At 45.1% G+C, this 23339-nt stretch overlaps 1 protein-coding gene and 1 long non-coding RNA gene across 3 annotated transcripts in view; one reads left to right on the forward strand and one right to left on the reverse strand.

Annotated features, from left to right (window-relative positions):
* Nucleotides 1-7120, forward strand: part of e2f3 (E2F transcription factor 3) — a 28553-nt gene extending 21433 nt beyond the window's left edge. The window contains exons 4-7 of one of the 2 annotated variants that reach the window (XM_036971314.2): nt 1857-2018; nt 2467-2581; nt 4455-4632; nt 4919-7120. In XM_036971314.2, coding sequence (XP_036827209.1) covers nt 1857-2018; nt 2467-2581; nt 4455-4632; nt 4919-5184 — 721 coding nt within the window. In that variant the 3' untranslated portion in view covers nt 5185-7120. The remainder of the gene's footprint in view (nt 1-1856; nt 2019-2466; nt 2582-4454; nt 4633-4918) is intronic. The other variant, XM_090227457.1, reaches the window with a different exon arrangement.
* The window catches only part of LOC149970189 (uncharacterized), a 363175-nt gene that overhangs the window by 104525 nt on the left and 235311 nt on the right, over nt 1-23339 (reverse strand). The gene's annotated exons all lie outside the window — the stretch shown is intronic.

Raw genomic sequence — 23339 nt, forward strand, 5'->3', positions numbered from 1 at the left:
GTACAGAGGACACTGGTTCATCCACACAGGGTTGGATAGAGACAGAGGACACTGGTTCATCCACACAGGGTTGGATAGAGACAGAGGACACTGGTTCATCCACACAGGGTTGGATAGAGACAGAGGACACTGGTTCATCCACACAGGGTTGGACAGAGGACACTGGTTCATCTACACAGGGTTGTACAGAGACAGGGGACACTGGTTCATCCACACAGGGTCGTACAGAGACAGAGGACACTGGTTCATCCACACAGGGTTGGACAGAGGACACTGGTTCATCTACACAGGGTTGTACAGAGACAGAGGACACTGGCTCATCCACACAGGGTTGGACAGAGGACACTGGTTCATCCACACAGGGTCGTACAGAGACAGAGGACACTGGTTCATCCACACAGGGTCGTACAGAGACAGAGGACACTGATTCAACCACACAGGGTTGGACAGAGACATAGGACACTGGTTCATCCACACAGGGTTGGACAGAGACATAGGACACTGGTTCATCCACACAGGGTTGTACAGAGACAGAGGACACTGAATCAAACAGCCTACCAGATGATAACAAAGTGCCCATTGAAACAATTCAGCATTTCAGTTTTGTCGTATATAGCAACAGAGTCCTTAAAAACACATGACGGTGATTCGTTAACATGACTGGTACCAGACATCCAGAACTTTCTAGGGTCATTCAGGGTCATCAGTGGTAACAGACATAAAATATTCAGACTTGGTCTTCCTGAGAAGAAGAGAACACTTGTTTCGTAATAACTGCCTAAAAATAAGCCAATCAGCATCAGAACATGATTTCCTTGCTTTAGCCCAGGCTAGATTACGGTCGTGAATAATACAAGACCGCTGAGAAGAAACCCATGCATTATCCCTCCCTTTAACTCTGAACCTGCATTATCCCTCCCTTTAACTCTGAACCTGCATTATCCCTCCCTTTAACTCTGAACCTGCATTATCCCTCCCTTTAACTCTGAACCTGCATTATCCCTCCCTTTAACTCTGAACCTGCATTATCCCCCCCTTTAACTCTGAACTGCATTATCCCCCCCTTTAACTCTGAACTGCATTATCCCCCCCTTTAACTCTGAACCTGCATTATCCCTCCCTTTAACTCTGAATCTGCATTATCCCTCCCTTTAACTCCGAACCTGCATTATCCCCCTTTAACTCTGAACCTGCATTATCCCTCCCTTTAACTCTGGACCTGCATTATCCCCCCCTTTAACTCTGATCTGCATTATCCCTCCCTTTAACTCTGAACCTGCATTATCCCTCCCTTTAACTCTGAACCTGCATTATCCCTCCCCTTAACTCTGAACCTGCATTATCCCTCCCTTTAACTCTGAACCTGCATTATCCCTCCCTTTAACTCTGAACCTGCATTATCCCTCCCTTTAACTCTGAACCTGCATTATCCCTCCCTTTAACTCTGAACCTGCATTATCCCTCCCTTTAACTCTGAACCTGCATTATCCCTCCCTTTAACTCTGAACCTGCATTATCCCTCCCTTTAACTCTGAACCTGCATTATCCCCCCCTTTAACTCTGAACCTGTTAACATGTCCTCTCCTCCTGTGTGTTAACATGTGTTTTCCTCCTGTGTGTTAACATGTGCTCTTCTCTCCTCGTGTGTGTGTGTGTGTGTGTGTGTGTGTGTGTGTGTGTTAACATGTGCTCTCCTCCTCCTGTGTGTGTTAACATGTGCTCTCCTCCTCCTGTGTGTGTTAACATGTGCTCTCCTCGTGTGTGTGTGTTAACATGTGCTCTCCTCCTCCTGTGTGTGTTAACATGTGCTCTCCTCCTCCTGTGTGTGTTAACATGTGCTCTCCTCGTGTGTGTAGGGGCTGTAGCCTGTCTCCAGAAGGAGTGGCCAGTGTCCAGACCCCTGGCTCTGTGGGTAAACAACTGCTAGAGTTGACCCAGGAGGAGAGGAGACTGGACGAACTCATACACACCTGCACACTCATCGTCCAACAGATGACTGAAGACACACCCACAAGGAGATAGCCTTCCTTTACAACCCTGCTGTGTGACTCAGATCTAATTGTGTGTCTGTTGTCCAGTGTGTGAATTGGTTTGCGTTTACAGCTTCTTTTTTTCTCAGCACACACACGTGTGTGTGTGTGTGTGTGTGTGTGTGAATCTGTATCTGACTGTGTGTGTGTATCTGATTGCTTGTGAGTGACATGCTGTGTGTGTGTGAGAATCTGTATCTGACTGTTTGTAAGAATCTGTATCTGACTGTGTGTATGCTGTGTGTGTGTGTGTGTGCGTAGAAGTGTGTTCTTGTCCTGTGTGTGTGAATCTGTATCTTACTGTGTATCTGATTGCTTGAGAGTGACATGCTGTGTGTGTGTGAGAATCTGTATCTGACTGTGTGTGTGTGTGTGTGCATAGAAGTGTGTTCTTGTCCTGTGTGTGTGAACTACTTTCTCCTTAACCTCTGGGTACGTTTGCCTACATATCGTATGATGATGTGAAAAGGATTCCTAGTCTGAATGACCAGACGGTCATCATGGTCAAAGCCCCTGCTGAAACCAGGCTGGAGGTGCCAGACCCTGCAGAGGTACACACACACACACACACACACACACACCCTAAACAGAGACCAAACAGGGATCCTGGTAACACTTCCTCTCGTGTCGCGTCACTGATTAGACTGATACACTATGCAATAACACACGTTTGTGGACACCCCTTCAAATGAGTGATTTCTGCGATTTTATCCACACCTGTTGCTGACAGGTGTATAACATCAACCGCACAGCCATGCCATCTCCATAGACAAACATTAGCAGTAGGTTGGCTGGCACCGTATTCGAAGAGCTCAGTGACTTTCAGCGTGACACCGTCGTAGCACCTTTCCAACAAGTCAGTTCGTCAAATGTCCGCCCTGCTAGAGCTGCCCCCCCGGTCAACTGTACGTGCTGTTATTGTGGAAAGTGGAAACGTCTAGGAGCAACAACGGCTCAGCAGTGAAGTGGTAGACCACACAAACTCGCAGAACGGGACCGCCGAGTGCTGAAGTGCATAAGAAATGTGTCTGTCCCCGGTTGCAACACTCTCACGACTATCGAATTCCAAACTGCCTCTGGAAGCAACGTCAACACTATTAACTGTTCTTCTGGAGCGTCATGAAATGGGTTTTCATGGCCATGCAGACGCCCACAATCCTAAGATGGGTTTGGTGGATGCCAGCAGAACGCTACCTACCCGACAGCGTTGTGACAACTGTAAAGTTTGGTGGAGAAATAATGGTCTGGGGCTTGTTTTCATGGTTCGGTCTGGCCCCTTTTGTTCCAGTGAAGGGAAATCTTAACGCTACAGCATACAATGACATTCTAGATGATTCTGTGCTTCCCAACTTGGTGGCAACAGTTTGAGGAAGGCCCCTTTCTGCTTCTGTTTCAGCATGACAATGTTCCCGCGCACGAAGCACCGTACAGAAATGATTTGTCATTTGGAAGAACTTGAGTGGTCTGCACCGAGCCCTGACCTGAACCCCATCGGACACCTTTGGGATGAACTGGAACAGCGACTGCTAGCCAGGCCTAATTGCCCAAACTCAGCGCCCGATCTCACTTATGCTCTTGTGCCTGAATGGAAACAAGACCCCTCAGAAATGTTCCAACATCTAGTGGAAAGCCTTCCCAGAAGACTGGAGGCTGTTATAGCAGCAATGTTCCAACATCTAGTGGAAAGCCTTCCCAGAAGAGTGGAGGCTGTTATAGCAAAAATGTTCCAACATCTAGTGGAAAGCCTTCCCAGAAGAGTGGAGGCTGTTATAGCAGCAATGTTCCAACATCTAGTGGAAAGCCTTCCCAGAAGAGTGGAGGCTGTTATAGCAATAATGTTCCAACATCTAGTGGAAAGCCTTCCCAGAAGAGTGGAGGCTGTTATAGCAGCAATGTTCCAACATCTAGTGGAAAGCCTTCCCAGAAGAGTGGAGGCTGTTATAACAGCAATGTTCCAACATCTAGTAGAAAGCCTTCCCAGAAGACTGGAGGCTGTTATAGCAGCAATGTTCCAACATCTAGTGGAAAGCCTTCCCAGAAGAGTGGAGGCTGTTATAGCAGCAATGTTCCAACATCTAGTGGAAAGCCTTCCCAGAAGACTGGAGGCTGTTATAGCAGCAACGTTCCAACATCTAGTGGAAAGCCTTCCCAGAAGCGTGGAGGCTGTTATAGCAGCAATGTTCCAACATCTAATGAAAAGCCTTCCCAGAAGAGTGGAGGCTGTTATAGCAGCAATGTTCCAACATCTAGTGGAAAGCCTTCCCAGAAGACTGGAGGCTGTTATAGCAGCAAAAGCGGGGCTCAACTCCATATTAATGCCCATTATTTTAGAATGAGATGATCGACGAGCAGATGTCCACATACTTTTGGTGTAGGATTGCTTGTAAGTTTGGTTGATACATTTTTTTTTGATTGCCCTATCAGAGTCTCCAGGTCCACTTGAGCAGCACCCAGGGTCCAATAGAAGTCTTCCTGTGCTCAGATGATCACGCCCCTTCCACCCCACTGAAAAACAACTCTGCGCTGAACGAAAATGGACATCCGTCTTCATCTTCGTCCTATGCCAGTGGAAACTCCACATCCTTCCTCAAGGTGTCACAAGGTGAGCCCAACACAACATTAGGTGATAATATATGTATTAGTATGGATTTATAATAAACTATAACGGTGGCGGCCATTTTGGACCGGGAACACAGAATGAATTAACATGAAACGAACGGAACAGGAGGGTTAATGTTGCCGCCCGTGCTTAAACATGGTTTTGGGCACTATAGAGTCCTCTATCTACCTCTATGGGTGAGCCCCACCTCCAGACTTAATTCTGTGGTGAGTTATTGGAAACTTAACTCTCACCCTCTTTTCCTTGCTCTCTACCCATCTCTCACCAGAGGGTAATAACTACACCGGTACCGGTTTCTCCAACGCCCTGTCCAGCCTCCCAGCATGCTCTGCGGTGACAGTCACTCCTGTCTCCCCCCTGCCCTCCTCCCTCACCTCCCTCCTCCCCCTCCAGGACGTCGACCAGGAGCCCTTCATCCCCCTGTCTCTCGTGGGGGATGACTACCTGCTTAGCCTGGGCGAAGACGAAGGCATCAGTGACCTGTTCTCCTACGATCTGGACCGGCTCCCGTTAGACAACCTGCTCTGTAATTGAGTGAAATGTAAGCTCAGCGGCCATTTTGGGGAATTTAGTTTGGCCATTTTGGAGCCAGATTCATGGTCCCAATGTGGTCGTTTCCAGTTATAAAGAACTGATTTAGAGCCCGGTGGGCTCTGTGGAATGCAGCACAGCAGCCATTTTGGAGCCAGATTCATGGTCCCAATGTGGTCGTTTCCAGTTATAAATAACTGATTTTAGAGCCCAGTGGGCTCTGTGGAATGCAGCACAGCAGCCATTTTGGAGCAAGGCTTTGTTTACTCGACCTTGTGGACTGGACTGCTCATAGAGGACCTGCTGTGTAATTGACCCCTGGTCCGGCGACGAGAGAAGGGTATAGAGCTGATCAAAGGAAGTACGTTTCAGTTCAGACTGAAATGTAGGGGTGAATTCTGTGGCTGAAAGAATGGACAAAACCCCTTCTCAAACCCTGTCTTTCTGGTTTTGCACTGACAGGCAAACCAACATCCTGAACAATTGCTCATTCTCCATGGCAGACTGTTATCTAAATGAACTGTTCTCATTTGAAAGCAGAAATTGTCCCCTAACAGAGATGAGTTATGGACGTTAACCCCTGAACACAGATTCTTACCCATATCTACCGTCGTGTGACTGTCATCTGTGAACTTGTGTTTTATAATGTGACCCGATGATTGGTCCTGGTTCTCCGCTCACCAGAGTGGAGCAGACTCGGTATCTACGTCCCAAGAGGGTGATCTCTGCCTGGGCATCAATAAAAGGTACCTGGTCTTCCACATGGAGCCTTCTGACACAATACTGGAAGAGACTGACTGGTAGTGTTCAGATAACCAGAGAATGTACTGAAAGATGGGCCTTCTCCTGATATATTGGTGTATGTTTTGTTTGTTGTTTAGAGGAGGAAGTGAATATTGCTCCCGTTGCCGTGTGGAACATCCACTACATGTCCTTCTCCTGCTGTCGATGAACTTCTTTAATATCCAGGGATGAGCAATGTGCCTCCACACACACACACACACACACCACCATGCAAGAGTCACGTAGACAAGCCCCCATTTTGTTTTAGCCATGCTAGCTGCCATGCTGGCTGCCATGCTGGCTGCCATGCTAGCTGCCATGCTAGCTGCCATGCTAGCTGCCATGCTACTTATTGAATAACTGACATATTAACCAACTCGTAGTCAATTCTCAGGGCTCCCAAATTACTTTCTACTTGAAATACAATTTTTATTACTTAATTAAAATGTACAAATGGATTCTAATGAATTTGTTTTTGTGCTAGATATTCTAATAAGGTAGTTTTTTTTTTTTTACTTACACCCAGTCATTAACCCATTGATAAAAATTGATAGCAATTTTTACAAATTTGCCCTTTGATTAGTATAGACATGTGACCTTTAAACTACCCAACCATACGGTACATTCAGCTTTCCTTCGTGGGCTGAATCTGCCTGGTTTTAGAGAAGTGTTTTACTAAATGGTGTCCTGTTGCTTTTACTAGTGTATAATGTTGGACCAGAGCTCTATGGGTTGATGACAGAACTTACCAAGAAGTCCTTTTTTGAGCCAATTGACTGATATGAAAGTATGTTGGAGAACAGACATGTCCTGAACGGAACGATATACTGTATTGTCGTCTTACAGTAATGTGTATTTTGTTTACGTGTTAAGTCATTTCTAAGGTACTGTACTAGAAGCTGTTCGTGTTTTTGTTTTTTTACGGTATTCTGGTGATAGTTTGGTTTTTTACCAGTCTGTTTCTACATTGTTTGTAAATGACAATGAGTTGACGTTACAGCACAAACAGATCTGGGACCAGGCTAGTCTTGATATTTCTCCCAGGTGTTGTTGTCTGTGTCACACTGCTATGCTTTATCTTGGCCAGGTCGCAGTTGTAAATGAGAACTTGTTCTCAACTAGCCTACCTGGTTAAATAAAGGTGTTCTCAACTAGCCCACCTGGTTAAATAAAGGTGTTCTCAACTAGCCTACCCAGTTAAATAAAGGTGAAATAAATAAAAATACCTGTATAGCACATGTTCATATGAAGTAGTCTCGGTTTGAAGTCGTCTTCCTGTACAGTTGTCCCGTAGGAGTTTCATGTCTATGTGATTTTGAGTTGTGGTACTGCCTGGTTTCCTAGCCCGCCTGCTTGCCGTCAGGCTAGCCTGGTGCCAACTCTGTGTTGCGTTATCACGTCAACTCCTTGTCATAATGGCACAAACATCTGGGAACAGGCTACCATTCAGTAGGAAATACAGCCATCGATTTCATCCTCAATTACCGTACTGAATTTCAGTAACTACTCTTGCTCTCCCCCAGGACTAGGGTGGCGTTGACCCGGGACGCTGATCTTGGGTCAGTTTTGCTTAGGCTTGGGGAAGGTGGAATCTGATCCTAGATCTGTATCTAGGGGAATCTGATCCTAGATCTGTATCTAGGGGAATCTGATTCTAGATCTGTATCTAGGGGAAACTGATCCTAGATCTGTATCGAGGGGAAACTGATCCTAGATCTGTATCGAGGGGAAACTGATCCTAGATCTGTATCGAGGGGAAACTGATCCTAGATCTGTATCGAGGGGAAACTGATCCTAGATCTGTATCGAGGGGAAACTGATCCTAGATCTGTATCGAGGGGAATCTGATCCTAGATCTGTATCTAGGGGAATCTGATCCTAGATCTGTATCTAGGGGAATCTGATCCTAGATCTGTATCTAGGGGAATCTGATCCTAGATCTGTATCTAGGGGAATCTGATTCTAGATCTGTATCTAGGGGAAACTGATCCTAGATCTGTATCGAGGGGAAACTGATACTAGATCTGTATCGAGGGGAAACTGATCCTAGATCTGTATCGAGGGGAAACTGATCCTAGATCTGTATCTAGGGGAATCTGATCCTAGATCTGTATCTAGGGGAATCTGATCCTAGATCTGTATCTAGGGGAAACTGCACCTTGGTGTCACCAGTCTTTTTCTCTGCAGTTTTCCTTTATAGATCGTGGACTCTTCTATTAAGTTTTAAATGTGATTTATATAAATAAATATATACATGAGTTTTACTTAATGCTTTTATTAAGATGTTTTGGATTTTTATGAGCATGAATTGCTGTTTCTACCCACCGTCCAGCGATACGATGCCGAGCTTAAACCAGAGCCATGGGTTTTAGTTAGGACACGTAGGATATACGTATATATCAGAACTGTTCCCAGAGTATTGCATGTTATACAGGTTGAAATACTGATGCCAAGCTGTTGCCCTGCACTACAACAGTACAAATACAGGTTGAAATACTGAATACCAAGAGGTCATTGGAGCTGTTTTTGACCTTCTTGCTAAACCATGAAAACACAGGGTACGTCAGGATGTCTTGATGGAGTGTAGTGCACTATATTCCCTTTTATAGTGCACTACTTTTAACCAGGGGGGGGGGGGGGGGGGGGGGGCATTTGGGACGCAAGTCCAGGCATGATGTCATCAAGACTTGTTTGTAGGAAATCCACTGATGCCCAACACAGAGATTGGTTCTTTTTAGTGTTTGGGAATCTTTTTTGTTGTATTTTTTTGTTTGGATGTTTAAAAATGTATGTTTAAAAAATTGAAATGGATTATAGTGTTTTAATAAAGGCACCACACATTTATTTTCACTTCTTGAGTGGCCCGACCGCTTTGCTGTCCACTATATTTAGGCAGAGGAAGATCCAAATCCAGAGCGATAGCTTGGCCCTAAATCTGTCATCTCCAGCAGGTGTTTTAACCGTTCGTTTTGTATGGAGGACAATGAATGTTGAATTTGGTTGATAACAAATGGGATGGCTTAAAGAAGCCCCACAGTGAACGTCTCATAATACCCATAACACCCTAGCGTTCAAACAAGGAAATGGTTCCAATCGTTTTTCCACCGTTCATTTTTTCCTATAGAGGATTCTAGAAACACTTAAAATAATGACTGTGTTTTGTGTCGGTTTACCCCGGAGTTATTTTTTGATCCGTGTAAATCTCTGTCGGACAAGGCGACTTTAATCCAATATATTAGTCTCTCTTTTTTTTACTCTCCTGTTCCAAAAGGCTAATTAACGTCAAAGTAGACATCACGCAAGACTACAAATCCCTGCAAGCCCCTGCACATCATCTCTAGCAGACGCCTTTGCTAAACAGGGTTATTGTGTCAATGTTTAAAACTCGCACAAGACATTTAACACAATTGTCAAGTTAAAGAAAATGTAGCCAATTTATTCATTTACTAAATGTAGATAACATTAGATAGTTAATCCAGAGATGACCTCCCTTTACCTCGATTCGGTAGTCTCTCGTCCAGATCATCGTGGGATTTGTAGTTCTTTATGAAAGCCACATTAGCAGCTAATTAGCGGTTCATTTTTTGGAGGGGTAAATACAGGCGACTATATTGATCAAAGTCATTGTAAATAAGAAATTGTTCTTAACTGACTTGCCTAGTTAAATAAATAAAATAAATAACCTTGTCCTAGAGATTTACACGGGTATCAAAATGCCACGCCAGGCTGAGCCCAAACACAGCGCTTTATGTTGAAGTGTCTCTAAAGTCCCCTATGGGAAAAATGAATGGTGGGAAAAATGATTATAACCATTTCCTCGTTTGACCGCTAGGTTTCATGGGTATTATGACGCATACTGTGGTACTCTATTTGATAGAATTTAAGTTGTGTAATGCTTTAGGTTGTTAATAGTGTACTGATATAAGTAGGACACGTTTTGTAATGCTTTAGGTTGTTACTAGGACATGTGACATCCTGGCAACTTTGAGGGGGGGAAAAAAAAACAACACTTTATATATTTATATTAAGAAGAACAGATGAGAAGATTCTTGATATCATCACACTTATTGGGGAAGTAAGGTTGTTTCCTGGCTCAGAGTTCGTTTTTTGGCCTGTTTTGGGACAGAAAGGAGAGTGGTCTTGTGGCCTCATTTTATAAATGTTGCTATGTACAAAATATACCCCCAAACTTTTTTTGAACTGTATAAAACTCATAAAAAAAGTGGACCTGACGTGGGAATGTGCTTAATGTGTCTAGGTCTAAGCACAGATTTTTGTGGCTGAGGTATTTCATTGTAAGCAGGCATGTGGGGGGGGAAATACTATAACGCACGCTTATTTAATCATAACAAGAGAAACAGGGAAATATAATGAGATGCAATCATTTGCCGTTAGTGATAAGAGCCAATATCTTATTTTTATTTGTATCTTTTGAGTTCTAAAATAGTTTTATACAGAAATCGCTACCAGTCAACCCACTGTTCCTAGACCAGTTAACCCACTGTTCCTAGACCAGTTAACCCACTGTTCCTAGACCAGTTAACCCACTGTTCCTAGACCAGTTAACCCACTGTTCCTAGACCAGTTAACCCACTGTTCCTAGACCAGTTAACCCACTGTTCCTAGACCAGTTAACCCACTGTTCCTAGACCAGTTAACCCACTGTTCCTAGACCAGTTATATCTATATCCTATTTATTAACATTATCGTTGCAGAATAAATTCCTCACTTTTTCTGACTGTGATGGTTTCATCCTCGTGATGTAGCCAATAGGCAAACAAACGTCCCATCTCTCATTTTAATCGGACCCACTTTACAGTAGTAAATCGATCAACTTTTTCAAATATATTGCTCAGTGCGAGCCGATCGAGAGCACAGTTTGGTTCGTCCTTGGGGAGCAATTTCGAAACGCCTGAAGGTACCACGTTCATCTGTACAAACAATAGTATGCAAGTATAAACACCATGGGACCACGCAGCCGTCATACCGCTCAGGAAGCAGACGCGTGGAGGTGTGACCATTACGTTTGTAGTAAGAAGGGGGATGCTTGCAAGCCCGAAGAACACCATCCCAACCGTGACGCACAGGGGTGGCAGCATCATGTTGTGGGGGGTGCTTTGTTGCAGGAGGGACTGGTGCACTTCACAAAATAGATGGCATCATGAGGTAGGAAAATTATGTGGATATATTGAAGCAACATCTCAAGACATCAGTTAAAGTTAAAGCTTGGTTGCGAATGGGTCTTCCAAATGGACAATTTCCCCAAGCATACTTCCAAAGTTGTGGCAAAATGGCTTAAGGAAAACAAAGTCAAGGTATTGGAGTGGCCATCACAAAGCTCTGACCTCAGTCCCATAGAACATTTGTGGGCAGAACTGAAAAAACATGTGAGCAAGGAGACCTACAAACCTGACTCAGTTACACCAGCTCTGTCAGGAGGAATGGGCCAAAATTCACGCAACTCATTGTGGGAAGCTTGTGGAAGGCTACCCAAAACGTTTTACGCAAGTTAAACAATTTAAAGGCAATGCTACCAAGTACTAATTGAGTGTATGTAAACTTCGGACCCACTGGGAATGTGATGGAAGAAATAAAAGCTGAAATAAATAATTTTCTCTACTATTATTCTGACATTTTTAATTTCTTAAAATTAAGAGGTGATCCTAACTGACCTAAGACAGGGAATTTTTAGCAATAATTAAATGTCAGGAATTGTGAAAAACAGAGTTTAAATGTCTTTGGTTAAGGTGTATATAAACTCCCGACTTCAACTGTACACTACGGTTCAAAAGTTTGGGGTCACTTAGAAATGTCCTTGTTTTTGAAAGAAAAGCACTTTTTTGTCCATTAAAATAACATCAAATTGATCAGAAATACAGTGGAGACATTGTTAATGTTGTAAATGACTGTTGTAGCTGGAAACGGCAGATTTATTATGGAATATCTACATAGTCGTACAGAGGCCCATTATCAGCAACCATCACTCCTGTGTTCCAATGTCACGTTTTAAAAGGCTAATTGATCGGGGTGGCAGGGTAACCTAGTGGTTAGAGTGTTGGACTAGTAACCGGAAGGTTGTAAGTTCAAACCCCCCGAGCTAACAAGGTACAAATCTGTCGTTCTGCCCCTGAACAGGCAGTTAACCCACTGTTCCTAGGCCGTCATTGAAAATAAGAATTTGTTTTTAACTGACTTGCCTAGTTAAATAAAGACAAAATAATTAGAAAACCCTTTTGCAAGTATGTTAGCACAGCTGAAAACTGTTGTCCTGATTAAAGAAGCAGACTAGTTATCAAAATAATTTGAGATTTTGTAAGTTTTTTGTACATGCACAATCTTTTCAGGCTCTGGTCTAAAGTAGTGCCACTATATAGGGAACAGGGCTCTGGTCTAAAGTAGTGTACTATATAGGGAACAGGTTTAAGGTCACGGAAATAAAGAAGGGGCTTAGCTGGGGGAGGACGAGGTTAAAGGTCACGGAGATAAGGAAGGGGCATAGCTGGGGGAGAAGTGTGGTAAAACTATTTCCCAAATCTCTCCTTCCTCCCAAAATATGCACTTGTTCACTTCACTGATTTGAAAGGAAATGATAACTGACAGGGCTGGCCCTAGGTGTAAGCAACACACGCAACCACATTAGGGCCCCGCGGTTAGTTTTAGGACCTCAGTCGGGGTCTCAATTTACTGTTAAGAGTTGGAATACTAAAATACACAAGGGGACAATTTCTGAAATGTGGTTGTGGTTTAACAGATGTGTTCTTGTTATGGCAGTCACTCAATAAACCCATGTCAGCTGACATATTTACTATTTTTTGTTAGTCTAGCTAGCTAAACTTGTTCTAATTATGGTCAAATTACCGACCGGGCACCCGAGAGCCGTGACCTCCAGGCCCCCAGCCCCCCAGCTCCAATGATTTTGATTTTGTTAGTTATTCTCTCTCTCTCTCATGCAATAAGTCATGACAAAATGTTAAGAAATAAACTTTAAAACTGCAAAAAAAATAGGGCTGGCCCTAGGACATGTATAAAACTCCCACTAGCGCCTCAACCCGTCCAAATCGTTTAGACTTGTGGGAAGTAGTGAACGAGTAGACACTCCATGAGAAGTTAGAGCAGGAGAGAGGGGGGACAGGGAAATAGAGGTAGAATACAAGGTCCTGTTTGTCTGACCAAGGCATCTGGTGGTGATCAAAATGGTTGCCTGGAGTGAACAACCGTCACACTCCTGCAGTATGCAGTCAGAAGAACACACTGCTTTACAGGGGAGGACTGTTAGGCTCCAGCAGATTGGGTATTAAAGTGCAGGGTTGGGCCCTGTTGTTATGGAGAGGAGGTCTATTCTACTACACTACTTTGTCAGGTGGATGTTCCTACACGTCAACTAACCCCTTATTTTATATTTTTTGTAAGAACAAATTCAGTGGGTTAACTGCCTGTTAAGGGACAGATGTGTACCTTGTCAGCTCGGGGATTTGAACTTGCAACCTTACGATTACTAGTCCGACGCTCTAACCACTAGGCTACCCTGCCACCCCTATACAAGTAGGACCCAGAGTTATTCTTGTCCATGCAGGGCCCAGAGTTACCCCTTGTCCATGCAGGGCCCACAGTTACCTCTGTCCATGCAGGGACCAGAGTTACCCCTGTCCATGCAGGGCATAGAGTTACCCCTGTCCATGCAGGGCCCAGAGTTATTCTTGTCCATGCAGGGCCCAGAGTTTTTCTTGTCCATGCAGGGCCCAGAGTTACCCCTTGTCCATGTAGGGCCCAGAGTTATTCTTGTCCATGTAGGGCCCAGAGTTATTCTTGTCCATGCAGGGCCCAGAGTTATTCTTGTCCATTCAGGGCCCAGAGTTACCCCTTGTCCATGCAGGGCCCAGAGTTACCCCTGTCCATGAAGGGCCCAGAGTGTTTCCTGTTCAGATCAGGTGATCAAGTTGCCGCCAGTAGACAGACTGCAGTCTGATGGCGTCACCTTATGATGTAAATACAAACCTAGACACTAGGGGGTAGTCTGCTCTCACAGAAGGGAAAAGATATGAAGACCATCAGAAGCCATTCCTAAGCAACCAACAGTGTGTGTCCTCTTCTTTTCCCCTGGAGTTGATTTGGCAGCCAGCCTGAACTGAATGATGTCATGGTTTTACAGTCTGTTCAATGCAATACAGCAACAATATCATGATGTCATGGTTTTACAGTCTGTTCAATGCAATACAGCAACAATATCATGATGTCATGGTTTTACAGTCTGATCAATACAGCAACAATATCATGATGTCATGGTTTTACAGTCTGTTCAATACAGCAACAATATCATGATGTCATGGTTTTACAGTCTGTTCAATGCAGCAACAATATCATGATGTCATGGTTTTACAATATCATCTGGACCAACAGGAGTACTTTCCATAGTTCTATACAATCATTCAAGACCATCAAATCAAATCTAATGTATTTATATAGCCCTTCGTACATCAGCTGATATCTCAAAGCGCTGTACAGAAACCCAGCCTAAAACCCCAAACAGCAGGCAATGCAGGTGTAGAAGCACGGTGGCTAGGAAAAACTCCCTAGAAAGGCCAGAACCTAGGAAGAAACTTAGAGAGGAACCAGGCTATGTGGGGTGGCCAGTCCTCTTCTGGCTGTGCCGGGTGGAGATTATAACAGAACATGGCCAAGATGTTCAAATTTTCATAGATGACCAGCAGGGTCAAATACCAATCAGACAAAGGTCTGGGCTCATTACTCGTGCCAGTGATGTATATAGTAAGCATGTGAATATGTGTGCATGGTACACGCTCACTTGTAGAAATGAACCCACCATTCCATGAGTCAAGTCTATGAAAGTCTATGAATGGATTTGGGATTATTTCTACCTTTTTTTATTTGTTTGTGAATAATTTTCTCTCACCATCAAGTACTGTGTGTGTGTGTGTGTGTGTGTGTGTGTGTGTGTGTGTGTGTGTGTGTGTGTGTGTGTGTGTGTGCGTTAACACCTGACCTCTTCTTATATCTCTCCCTCCATCCACCCTTCTCTCCCTCCACACCTCTCCCTCCCTCCCCCCTCTCCTTCCATCCACTCTTCTCTCCCTCCACACCTCTCTCCCTCCCTCCTTCCCCCTCTCTCCCTCCATCCACCCTTCTCTCCCTCCACACCTCTCTCCCTCCCTCCTTCCCCCTCTCTCCCTCCATCCACCCTTCTCTCCCTCCACACCTCTCTCCCTCCCTCCTTCCCCCTCTCTCCCTCCATCCACCCTTCTCTCCCTCCATCCACCCTTCTCTCCCTCCACACCTCTCTCCCTCCCTCCTTCCCTGAATTCCCTCCCTCCTTCCCCCTCTCCCTCCATCCACCCTTCTCTCCCTCCACACCTCTCTCCATCCCTCCTTCCCTCTCCCTCCCTCCACCCCTTTCTCCCTTCCTCCACCCCTCTCTCTCTCCCTCCTGCTCTCTTTGTCTGTGTGATAGATGCCTGAAGCACCCAGCAGTCTCCAATTTGATGATGTAATCCAGTATGTCTGTACTGCAGTACCTCAGTGTGGCCATAGATGGCAGTGTTGTCCCTCAGAACCCCCCTCAGACTAAACGTAACCCAGTTCCCTACTTTCCTTGATTCACACACACACTAAGTTCATAGAAAGTCACTGTCGTTATTTATCTTGTTGTTCTTCTTTGTTTCGTTTGTTCTGTTAGTTTGTCAAAAATGGGTAAAAGATCAATCAACCAGTATCTTCATTACCTCATCATGAGTATGAGATCAGTCATCTTGGACTTATATACCAGGCGGTGTCACGAGACTCCATTCACCCAAGTTATAGACTGCTTTCTCTGCTACCACACAGCAAACGGTACTGGAGCACCAAGTTAAGGACCAACATTTACATTGAGTCCCCCCCCCCCCCCCCCCCCTCTCTTAAATCTACTTGGTAAATATTTTCTTAACTCTTCTTGAACTGCACTGTTGGTTAAGGGCTTGTAAGTAAGAATTTCACGTTAAAGTCTACTCTTGTTGTATTTGGCGCATGTGACAAATACCTATTTGATTTGATCAATCAGTCTCTTCCTACCTCAGCATGAGTGTAAGATCAATCGATCACTCTTCCTACCTCAGCATGAGTGTAAGATCAATCGATCACTCTTCCTACCTCAGCATGACTGTAAGATCAATCGATCACTCTTCCTACCTCAGCATGAGTGTAAGATCAATCGATCACTCTTCCTACCTCAGCATGACTGTAAGATCAATCGATCACTCTTCCTACCTCATCATGACTGTAAGATCAATCGATCACTCTTCCTACCTCAGCATGAGTGTAAGATCAATCGCTGTCTCGCTGTGTGTGGACAGTCGGCGGTAGTATATGTGAAGTCTGAGGGATCGTACTCCCGTCTCGCTGTGTGTGGACGGTCGGCGATACACAGCGAGACGGGAGTACGATCCCTCAGACTTCACATATACTACCGCCGACTGTATATGTGAAGTCTGTTCACTGTTTCATTCACCAAAAAAAAATTGAATGTTCTAGAATGTCATTGGCTGAGGTTGAGCTACGCTACATGACGCCATGCTCTCCGCAGCCAATTGGAAGAGAGCAGTAAGTGCTTTTCTCTCTCTCTCTTTCAGTCTGTTTCTCCACTATCTCTCTATCTCTGTATCTCTCTCCACTCTCTCTCTCTCCACTCTCTCTCTCTCCACTCACTCTCCCCTCTGTCTCGCCTCTCTCTCTCTCTCTCTCTCACTCTCTTTCCCTCTCTTTCTCCACTATAACTCTATCTGTCTCTCTCCCTCACCCTGTCTCTCTCTCTCCACTCTCTCTCTCTCTCCACTCACTCTCCCCTCTGTCTCGCCTCTCTCTCTCTCTCTCTCTCTCTCACACTCTCTCTTTCCCTCTCTTTCTCCACTATAACTCTCTGTCTCTCTCCCTCACCCTGTCTCTCTCTCTCTCTCTCTCTCTCTCTTTCTCTCTCTCCACTAGTCTCTGTCTCTCTCTCTCTGTCTCTCTCTCTCTCTCTTTCTCCACTCGTCTGTCTCTCTCTCTATCTCTTTCTCTCTCTCTCTCTTTCTCCACTCCCTATCTCTCTCTCTCTCTGACTGCAGGAGTAAAACTCTGCAGAGAACAGTGTTCAGTTTCATAATGCAGCAAACTGTACAGAACTGAGTACTTAACATCTGAGTATTTTAGGGGAGACTGTGACCAGGAAGTAATTGGTTATTCATTTCATCAATCTGTCCATTCAGTCATTCCTCTATTCATTCAGTCATCCATTAATTCACTCATTAATTCAGTCATCCATTCATTAATTCACCCATCCATTCATTCAGTCATCCATCCATTAATTCAGTCATTCATCCATTTATTCAGTCATTCATCCATCCATTAATTTAGTCATTAATTCATCCATCCATTAATTCATCCATCGATTAATTAATTCATTAATTCATTCATTAATTCATTCATTCTATTACATCTGTCAACATTCATTCACTCATTCATTATTCTTCTATTTGTCCATCCATTCTACTCAATGTATTTTGACCTGTGTAATAACCAGAGCACTTGCCAATTCAGGCTCTGAACTGCACACATACACAGTTCATGTCTCAAGTGTCTCAAGGCTTAAACATCCTTATTTAAACCGTCTCCTCCTCTTCATCTACTCTGATTGAAGTGGATTTAACAAGCAGCATCAATAAGGGATCATAGCTTTCACCTGGATTCACCTGGTCAGTCTGTGTTATGGAAAGAGCAGGTGTTCCTAATATTTTGTGCACTCTGTGTATTTACCTAGTCAAAACTAGGCCACAGCCCAATCCATAGACACATACCCTTTTTCCCAATAGAAACACAGGCCAGACATGGTCATTTGCATATGATTTGCATAGAGTCCCCTGTGACTGTTTGGAATGTCAGGAGGCCAAATGAACCAGTGTTCTGTTTAACCGTTCACATTTGCATATCTAATTTGCATATGAGTGACTTAACTAGGCTTACTTAGGCGGATGACCCTAACGAACTGGTTTACTCTGCCACAGAGAAGGCAGATAGAGAGAGCGATTCATTTCATTAGGAAACGGCAGTGTGACTAAGCAGGGAGACTTTGGACGGGATTATTAAACGGGAGACGCAAGCTGTTGGCAATCAAGATGCTTTTGTCTCTGTGTGTGTCTGTGTCTGTGTCTGTGTGTGTGTCTGTGTGTCTGTGTGTCTGTGTGTGTGTCTGTGTCTGTGTGTGTGTCTGTGTGTCTGTGTCTGTGTGTCTGTGTGTGTGTGTCTGTGTGTGTGTCTGTGTCTGTGTGTGTGTGTGTCTGTGTCTGTGTGTCTGTGTCTGTGTGTGTGTCTGTGTCTGTGTGTGTGTGTGTGTGTTTGCGTGTCTTTGCATGTGTGTGTGTGTGTCTGTGTCTGTGTGTGTGTGTGTGTGTGAGTGTGTTTGCGTGTGTGTGTGTGTCTGTCTGTGTGTGTGTGTGTGTGTCTGTGTGTGTGTGTGTGTGTGTGTCTGTGTGTGTGTGTGTGTGTCTGTGTGTGTGTGTGTGTGTCTGTCTGTGTGTGTGTGTGTGTGTGTGTGTTTGCGTGTGTTTGTGTGTGTTTGCGTGTGTGTTTGCGTGTGTGTGTGTGTCTGTCTGTGTGTGTGTGTGTGTGTGTGTGTCTGTGTGTGTGTGTGTGTGTGTGTCTGTGTGCGTGTGTGTGTGTGTTTGCGTGCGTGCGTGTGTGTCTGTGTCTGTGTACACATGCAGAATTTTGAAAACTAAAAGGCAGATTGTAATCTTCCTTGTCATGTCTTTACATCCGTAGCCGGTTGCCATCCCAACAGTTTTTCAGCGATTGTATTTTCTTCACTGACAAGTCAACAATCATCTATTTGGTATTTGCAGCAGGTGTTGCCCACATTGCTGGCCCTTCCAACTGTTGGCTAAGCAACTGAAAACATTCCACATCTTTAAAAAATAATTCAACGAATCCTCCTCTGTGGCCAAATCAGGTTTCTGGTGTTATAACCTATTTTGAATGATTTTTTTATTTATTTCTGTATAGACAGGAGTAATCTAATTAGGCTGTATAATTTGGGAAATTTAATCAAATTTACTTTAGGGAAAGTTTCCCCTAGTCTTATGGACAGGCCTTTTGCATGTGGCAGAAACACTGATCATCTAATTGTTAAATAATCACTGTGGGCTTCGGCGTACATTAGTTCAACTCAGAAAATCATTTCGGCGTCCAAACCCCAATAGGGTACTGTGCAACGGCAATTTGATGACTGGAAAAAGACATCTGTTACAAAACAGCTACTTGTATTGTATTGACATGCTGTGACTGTCATTAGGACTGCATTTATAGCCTAGGATTGATGTTGTCCACGAGCGTCTCTGTCTCGGCAAATTATCTCTGCTTGGACCTTGAGCATCTCAGCTACTCATCTCTGCCGTGACAAAATGTAAGTGTTTTCCTCAAACCACAATGCAGTTTGTCTGCTTATACCACCCAGTTTTCAGTCAATGAATTGTGACAGGCTCACGTTTTACTGGTACAGAATAGCCCCGCTATTTATGTTGTCGGGACGCGGTAGCTGGGCCTGGACCACAGACCATGTCTCCTTTAACAGAGTCAGCCGTAGCTGGGTCTGGACCATAGACCATGTCTCCTTTAACAGAGTCAGCCGTAGCTGGGCCTGGACCACAGACCATGTCTCCTTTAACAGAGTCACCCGTAGCTGGGCTTGGACCACAGACCATGTCTCCTTTAACAGAGTCAGCCGTAGCTGGGCCTGGACCACAGACCATGTCTCCTTTAACAGAGTCACCCGTAGCTGGGCTTGGACCACAGACCATGTCTCCTTTAACAGAGTCAGCCGTAGCTGGGCCTGGACCACAGACCATGTCTCCTTTAACAGAGTCAGCCGTAGCTGGGCCCGGACCACAGACCATGTCTCCTTTAACAGAGTCAGCTGTAGCTGGGCCCGGACCACAGACCATGTCTCCTTTAACAGAGTCAGCCGTAGCTGGGCCTGGACCACAGACCATGTCTCCTTTAACAGAGTCAGCCGTAGCTGGGCCTGGACCACAGACCATGTCTCCTTTAACAGAGTCAGCCGTAGCTGGGCCCGGACCACAGACCCAAACCAGGAACTGTAGCCTTATTTTAAATGTTTTTATTTAACCTTTATTTAACTAGGCAAGTCAATTACGAACAAATTCTTATATACCATGACGTCCTACCAATAGTAGGGCCATAGTAGGAAGCCTTGAGAAAAAGCATTGGGTTTGGCTTAATTCGTAGGTCTCAAGAAAGCTTCAAAAAGTCGCAGACAAAATAGGCCCAATCCAGAGTCTATAGCTCGCTATAGCTAGCCCTGTAAGGACCGAAGCCGGAGACGAGAAGCAGGTACGAAGAGTTGACATTTAATTAGGAACAGACATGAAACCAGACAGGCACAGCGTCGCCACACCGATACACAACGACATTCGACAATCACTGCAGCAGTGGGAACAGAGAACTGACTAATATAGAGGAGGTAATAAACAGGGGATTGAGTCCAGGTGAGTCCAATAATACGTTGATGCGCAGGAGTGCGTGGCCATAATGATGGTGGCAGGAGTGCGTAATGATGGTGGCAGGAGTGCGTAATGATGGTGGCAGGAGTGCGTAATGATGGTGGCAGGAGTGTGTAATGATGGTGGCAGGAGTGTGTAATGATGGTGGCAGGGGTGCGTAATTATGGTGGCAGTAGTGTGTAATGATGGTGGTAGGAGTGCGTAATGATGGTGGCAGGGGTGCGTAATTATGGTGGCAGTAGTGTGTAATGATGGTGGTAGGAGTGCGTAATGATGGTGGCAGGTGTGCGTAATGATGGTGGCAGGAGTGCGCAATGTTGGTGGCAGGTGTGCGTAATGATGGTGGCAGGTGTGCGTAATGTTGGTGGCAGGAGTGCGTAATGATGGTGTCAGGGGTGCGCAATGTTGGTGGCAGGTGTGCGTAATGATGGTGGCAGGAGTGCGTAATGTTGGGGGGCCTGGCGCCCTCGAGCACCAGAGGGGAAAAGCGGGAACAGGAGTAACAAGCCCCAGTCAATCCCAAAACCCACTCACCCCCGTATGCCACTATAGAATCGATGTTGGTTGTTTTTACTTTGGGTGTGTCTAGAGAAATCTCAAACAGTTTTAAAGTTTTATCTCTCCTCCATCAAATCTCATCACTTCAACTTATTTTTATTGGAGAAAGTAAGTCAGAGGACAGGTTTCCATCACCACAGCAAGTGGCTTCTCCCCACTGAGCCTTTCAAGTGTGATTGAGTTGACATCTGTGTCCTTGGAGAAAGGAGTCTGGTGATGTAGAAACAGTCCCCATGACATGGGCCAGATTACTTCCCAGCCAGGTTCCGGCAGTGTTCCCTTAGCGATTTGTGCCTGTGTATGTGTGTGTCTGTCTGTCATTAGTCACTTATACCAGAGTTGGTACTGGTGTGTCTGTTTCTGTGTCTGATGCCAGTAGTTCATGTATATTAACACAGTTGGTATGGACTGTCCCGTGTCCAAGGATTAGAGTGACCAGGTCACTTCTTTAATGTTCTCTGACCCAGAATGTCAGCTTGACCACCTCATCTCCATCCTCATCACCATCTCCATCCTCATCTCCTTCCTCACTCACATCTCCATCCTCATCTCCTTCCTCATCCTCATCTCCATCCTCATCTCCTTCCTCATCCCCATCTCCATCCCCATCACCATCTCCATCCTCATCACCATCTCCAACCTCATCCCCATCCTCATCTCCATCCTCATCTCCATCCTCATCTCCATCCTCATCTCCATCCTCATCTCCATCCTCATCTCATCCACATCTCCATCCTCATCTCCATCCTCATCTCATCACCATCTCCATCCTCATCTCCATCCTCATCTCCATCCTCATCTCCATCCTCATCTCATCACCATCTCCATCCTCATCTCCATCCTCATCTCATCACCATCTCCATCCTCATCTCATCCACATCTCCATCCTCATCTCATCCATATCTCCATCCTCATCTCCATCCTCATTTCATCACCATCTCCATCCTCATCTCCATCCTCATTTCATCACCATCTCCATCCTCATCTCCATCCTCATTTCATCACCATCTCCATCCTCATCTCATCACCATCTCCATCCTCATCTCATCCACATCTCCATCCTCATCACCATCCTCATTTCATCACCATCTCCATCCTCATCTCCATCCTCATCTCATCCACATCTCCATCCTCATCTCCATCCTCATTTTATCACCATCTCCATCCTCATCTCCATCCTCATCTCATCCACATCTCCATCCTCATCTCCATCCTCATTTCATCACCATCTCCATCACCATCTCCATTCTCATCTCCATCCTCATCCCCATCCCCATCTCCATCCTCATCTCATCACCATCTCCATCCTCATCTCCATCCTCATTTCATCACCATCTCCATCCTCATCTCATCACCATCTCCATCCTCATCTCATCCACATCTCCATCCTCATCTCATCCACATCTCCATCCTCATCTCCATCCTCATTTCATCACCATCTCCATCACCATCTCCATCACCATCTTCATCCTCATCTCCATCCTCATCCCAATCCACATCTCCATCCTCATCTCCATCCTCATCTCATCACCATCTCCATCCTCATCTCATCCACATCTCCATCCAATGTCAGCTTGACCACCTCATCTCCATCCTCATCACCATCTCCATCCTCATCTCCTTCCTCATTCACATCTCCATCCTCATCTCCTTCCTCATCCTCATCTCCATCCTCATCTCCTTCCTCATCCCCATCTCCATCCCCATCACCATCTCCATCCTCATCTCATCACCATCTCCAACCTCATCCCCATCCTCATCTCCATCCTCATCTCCATCCTCATCTCCATCCTCATCTCATCCACATCTCCATCCTCATCTCCATCCTCATCACCATCTCCATCCTCATCTCCATCCTCATCTCCATCCTCATCTCCATCCTCATCTCATCACCATCTCCATCCTCATCTCCATCCTCATCTCATCACCATCTCCATCCTCATCTCATCCACATCTCCATCCTCATCTCATCCATATCTCCATCCTCATCTCCATCCTCATTTCATCACCATCTCCATCCTCATCTCCATCCTCATTTCATCACCATCTCCATCCTCATCTCCATCCTCATTTCATCACCATCTCCATCCTCATCTCATCACCATCTCCATCCTCATCTCATCCACATCTCCATCCTCATCACCATCCTCATTTCATCACCATCTCCATCCTCATCTCCATCCTCATCTCATCCACATCTCCATCCTCATCTCCATCCTCATTTCATCACCATCTCCATCCTCATCTCCATCCTCATCTCATCCACATCTC

This window comes from Oncorhynchus mykiss, chromosome 30 (assembly GCF_057628025.1).
Source record: "Oncorhynchus mykiss isolate SJ-2025 chromosome 30, ASM5762802v1, whole genome shotgun sequence".
Lineage (NCBI taxonomy): Eukaryota > Metazoa > Chordata > Actinopteri > Salmoniformes > Salmonidae > Oncorhynchus > Oncorhynchus mykiss.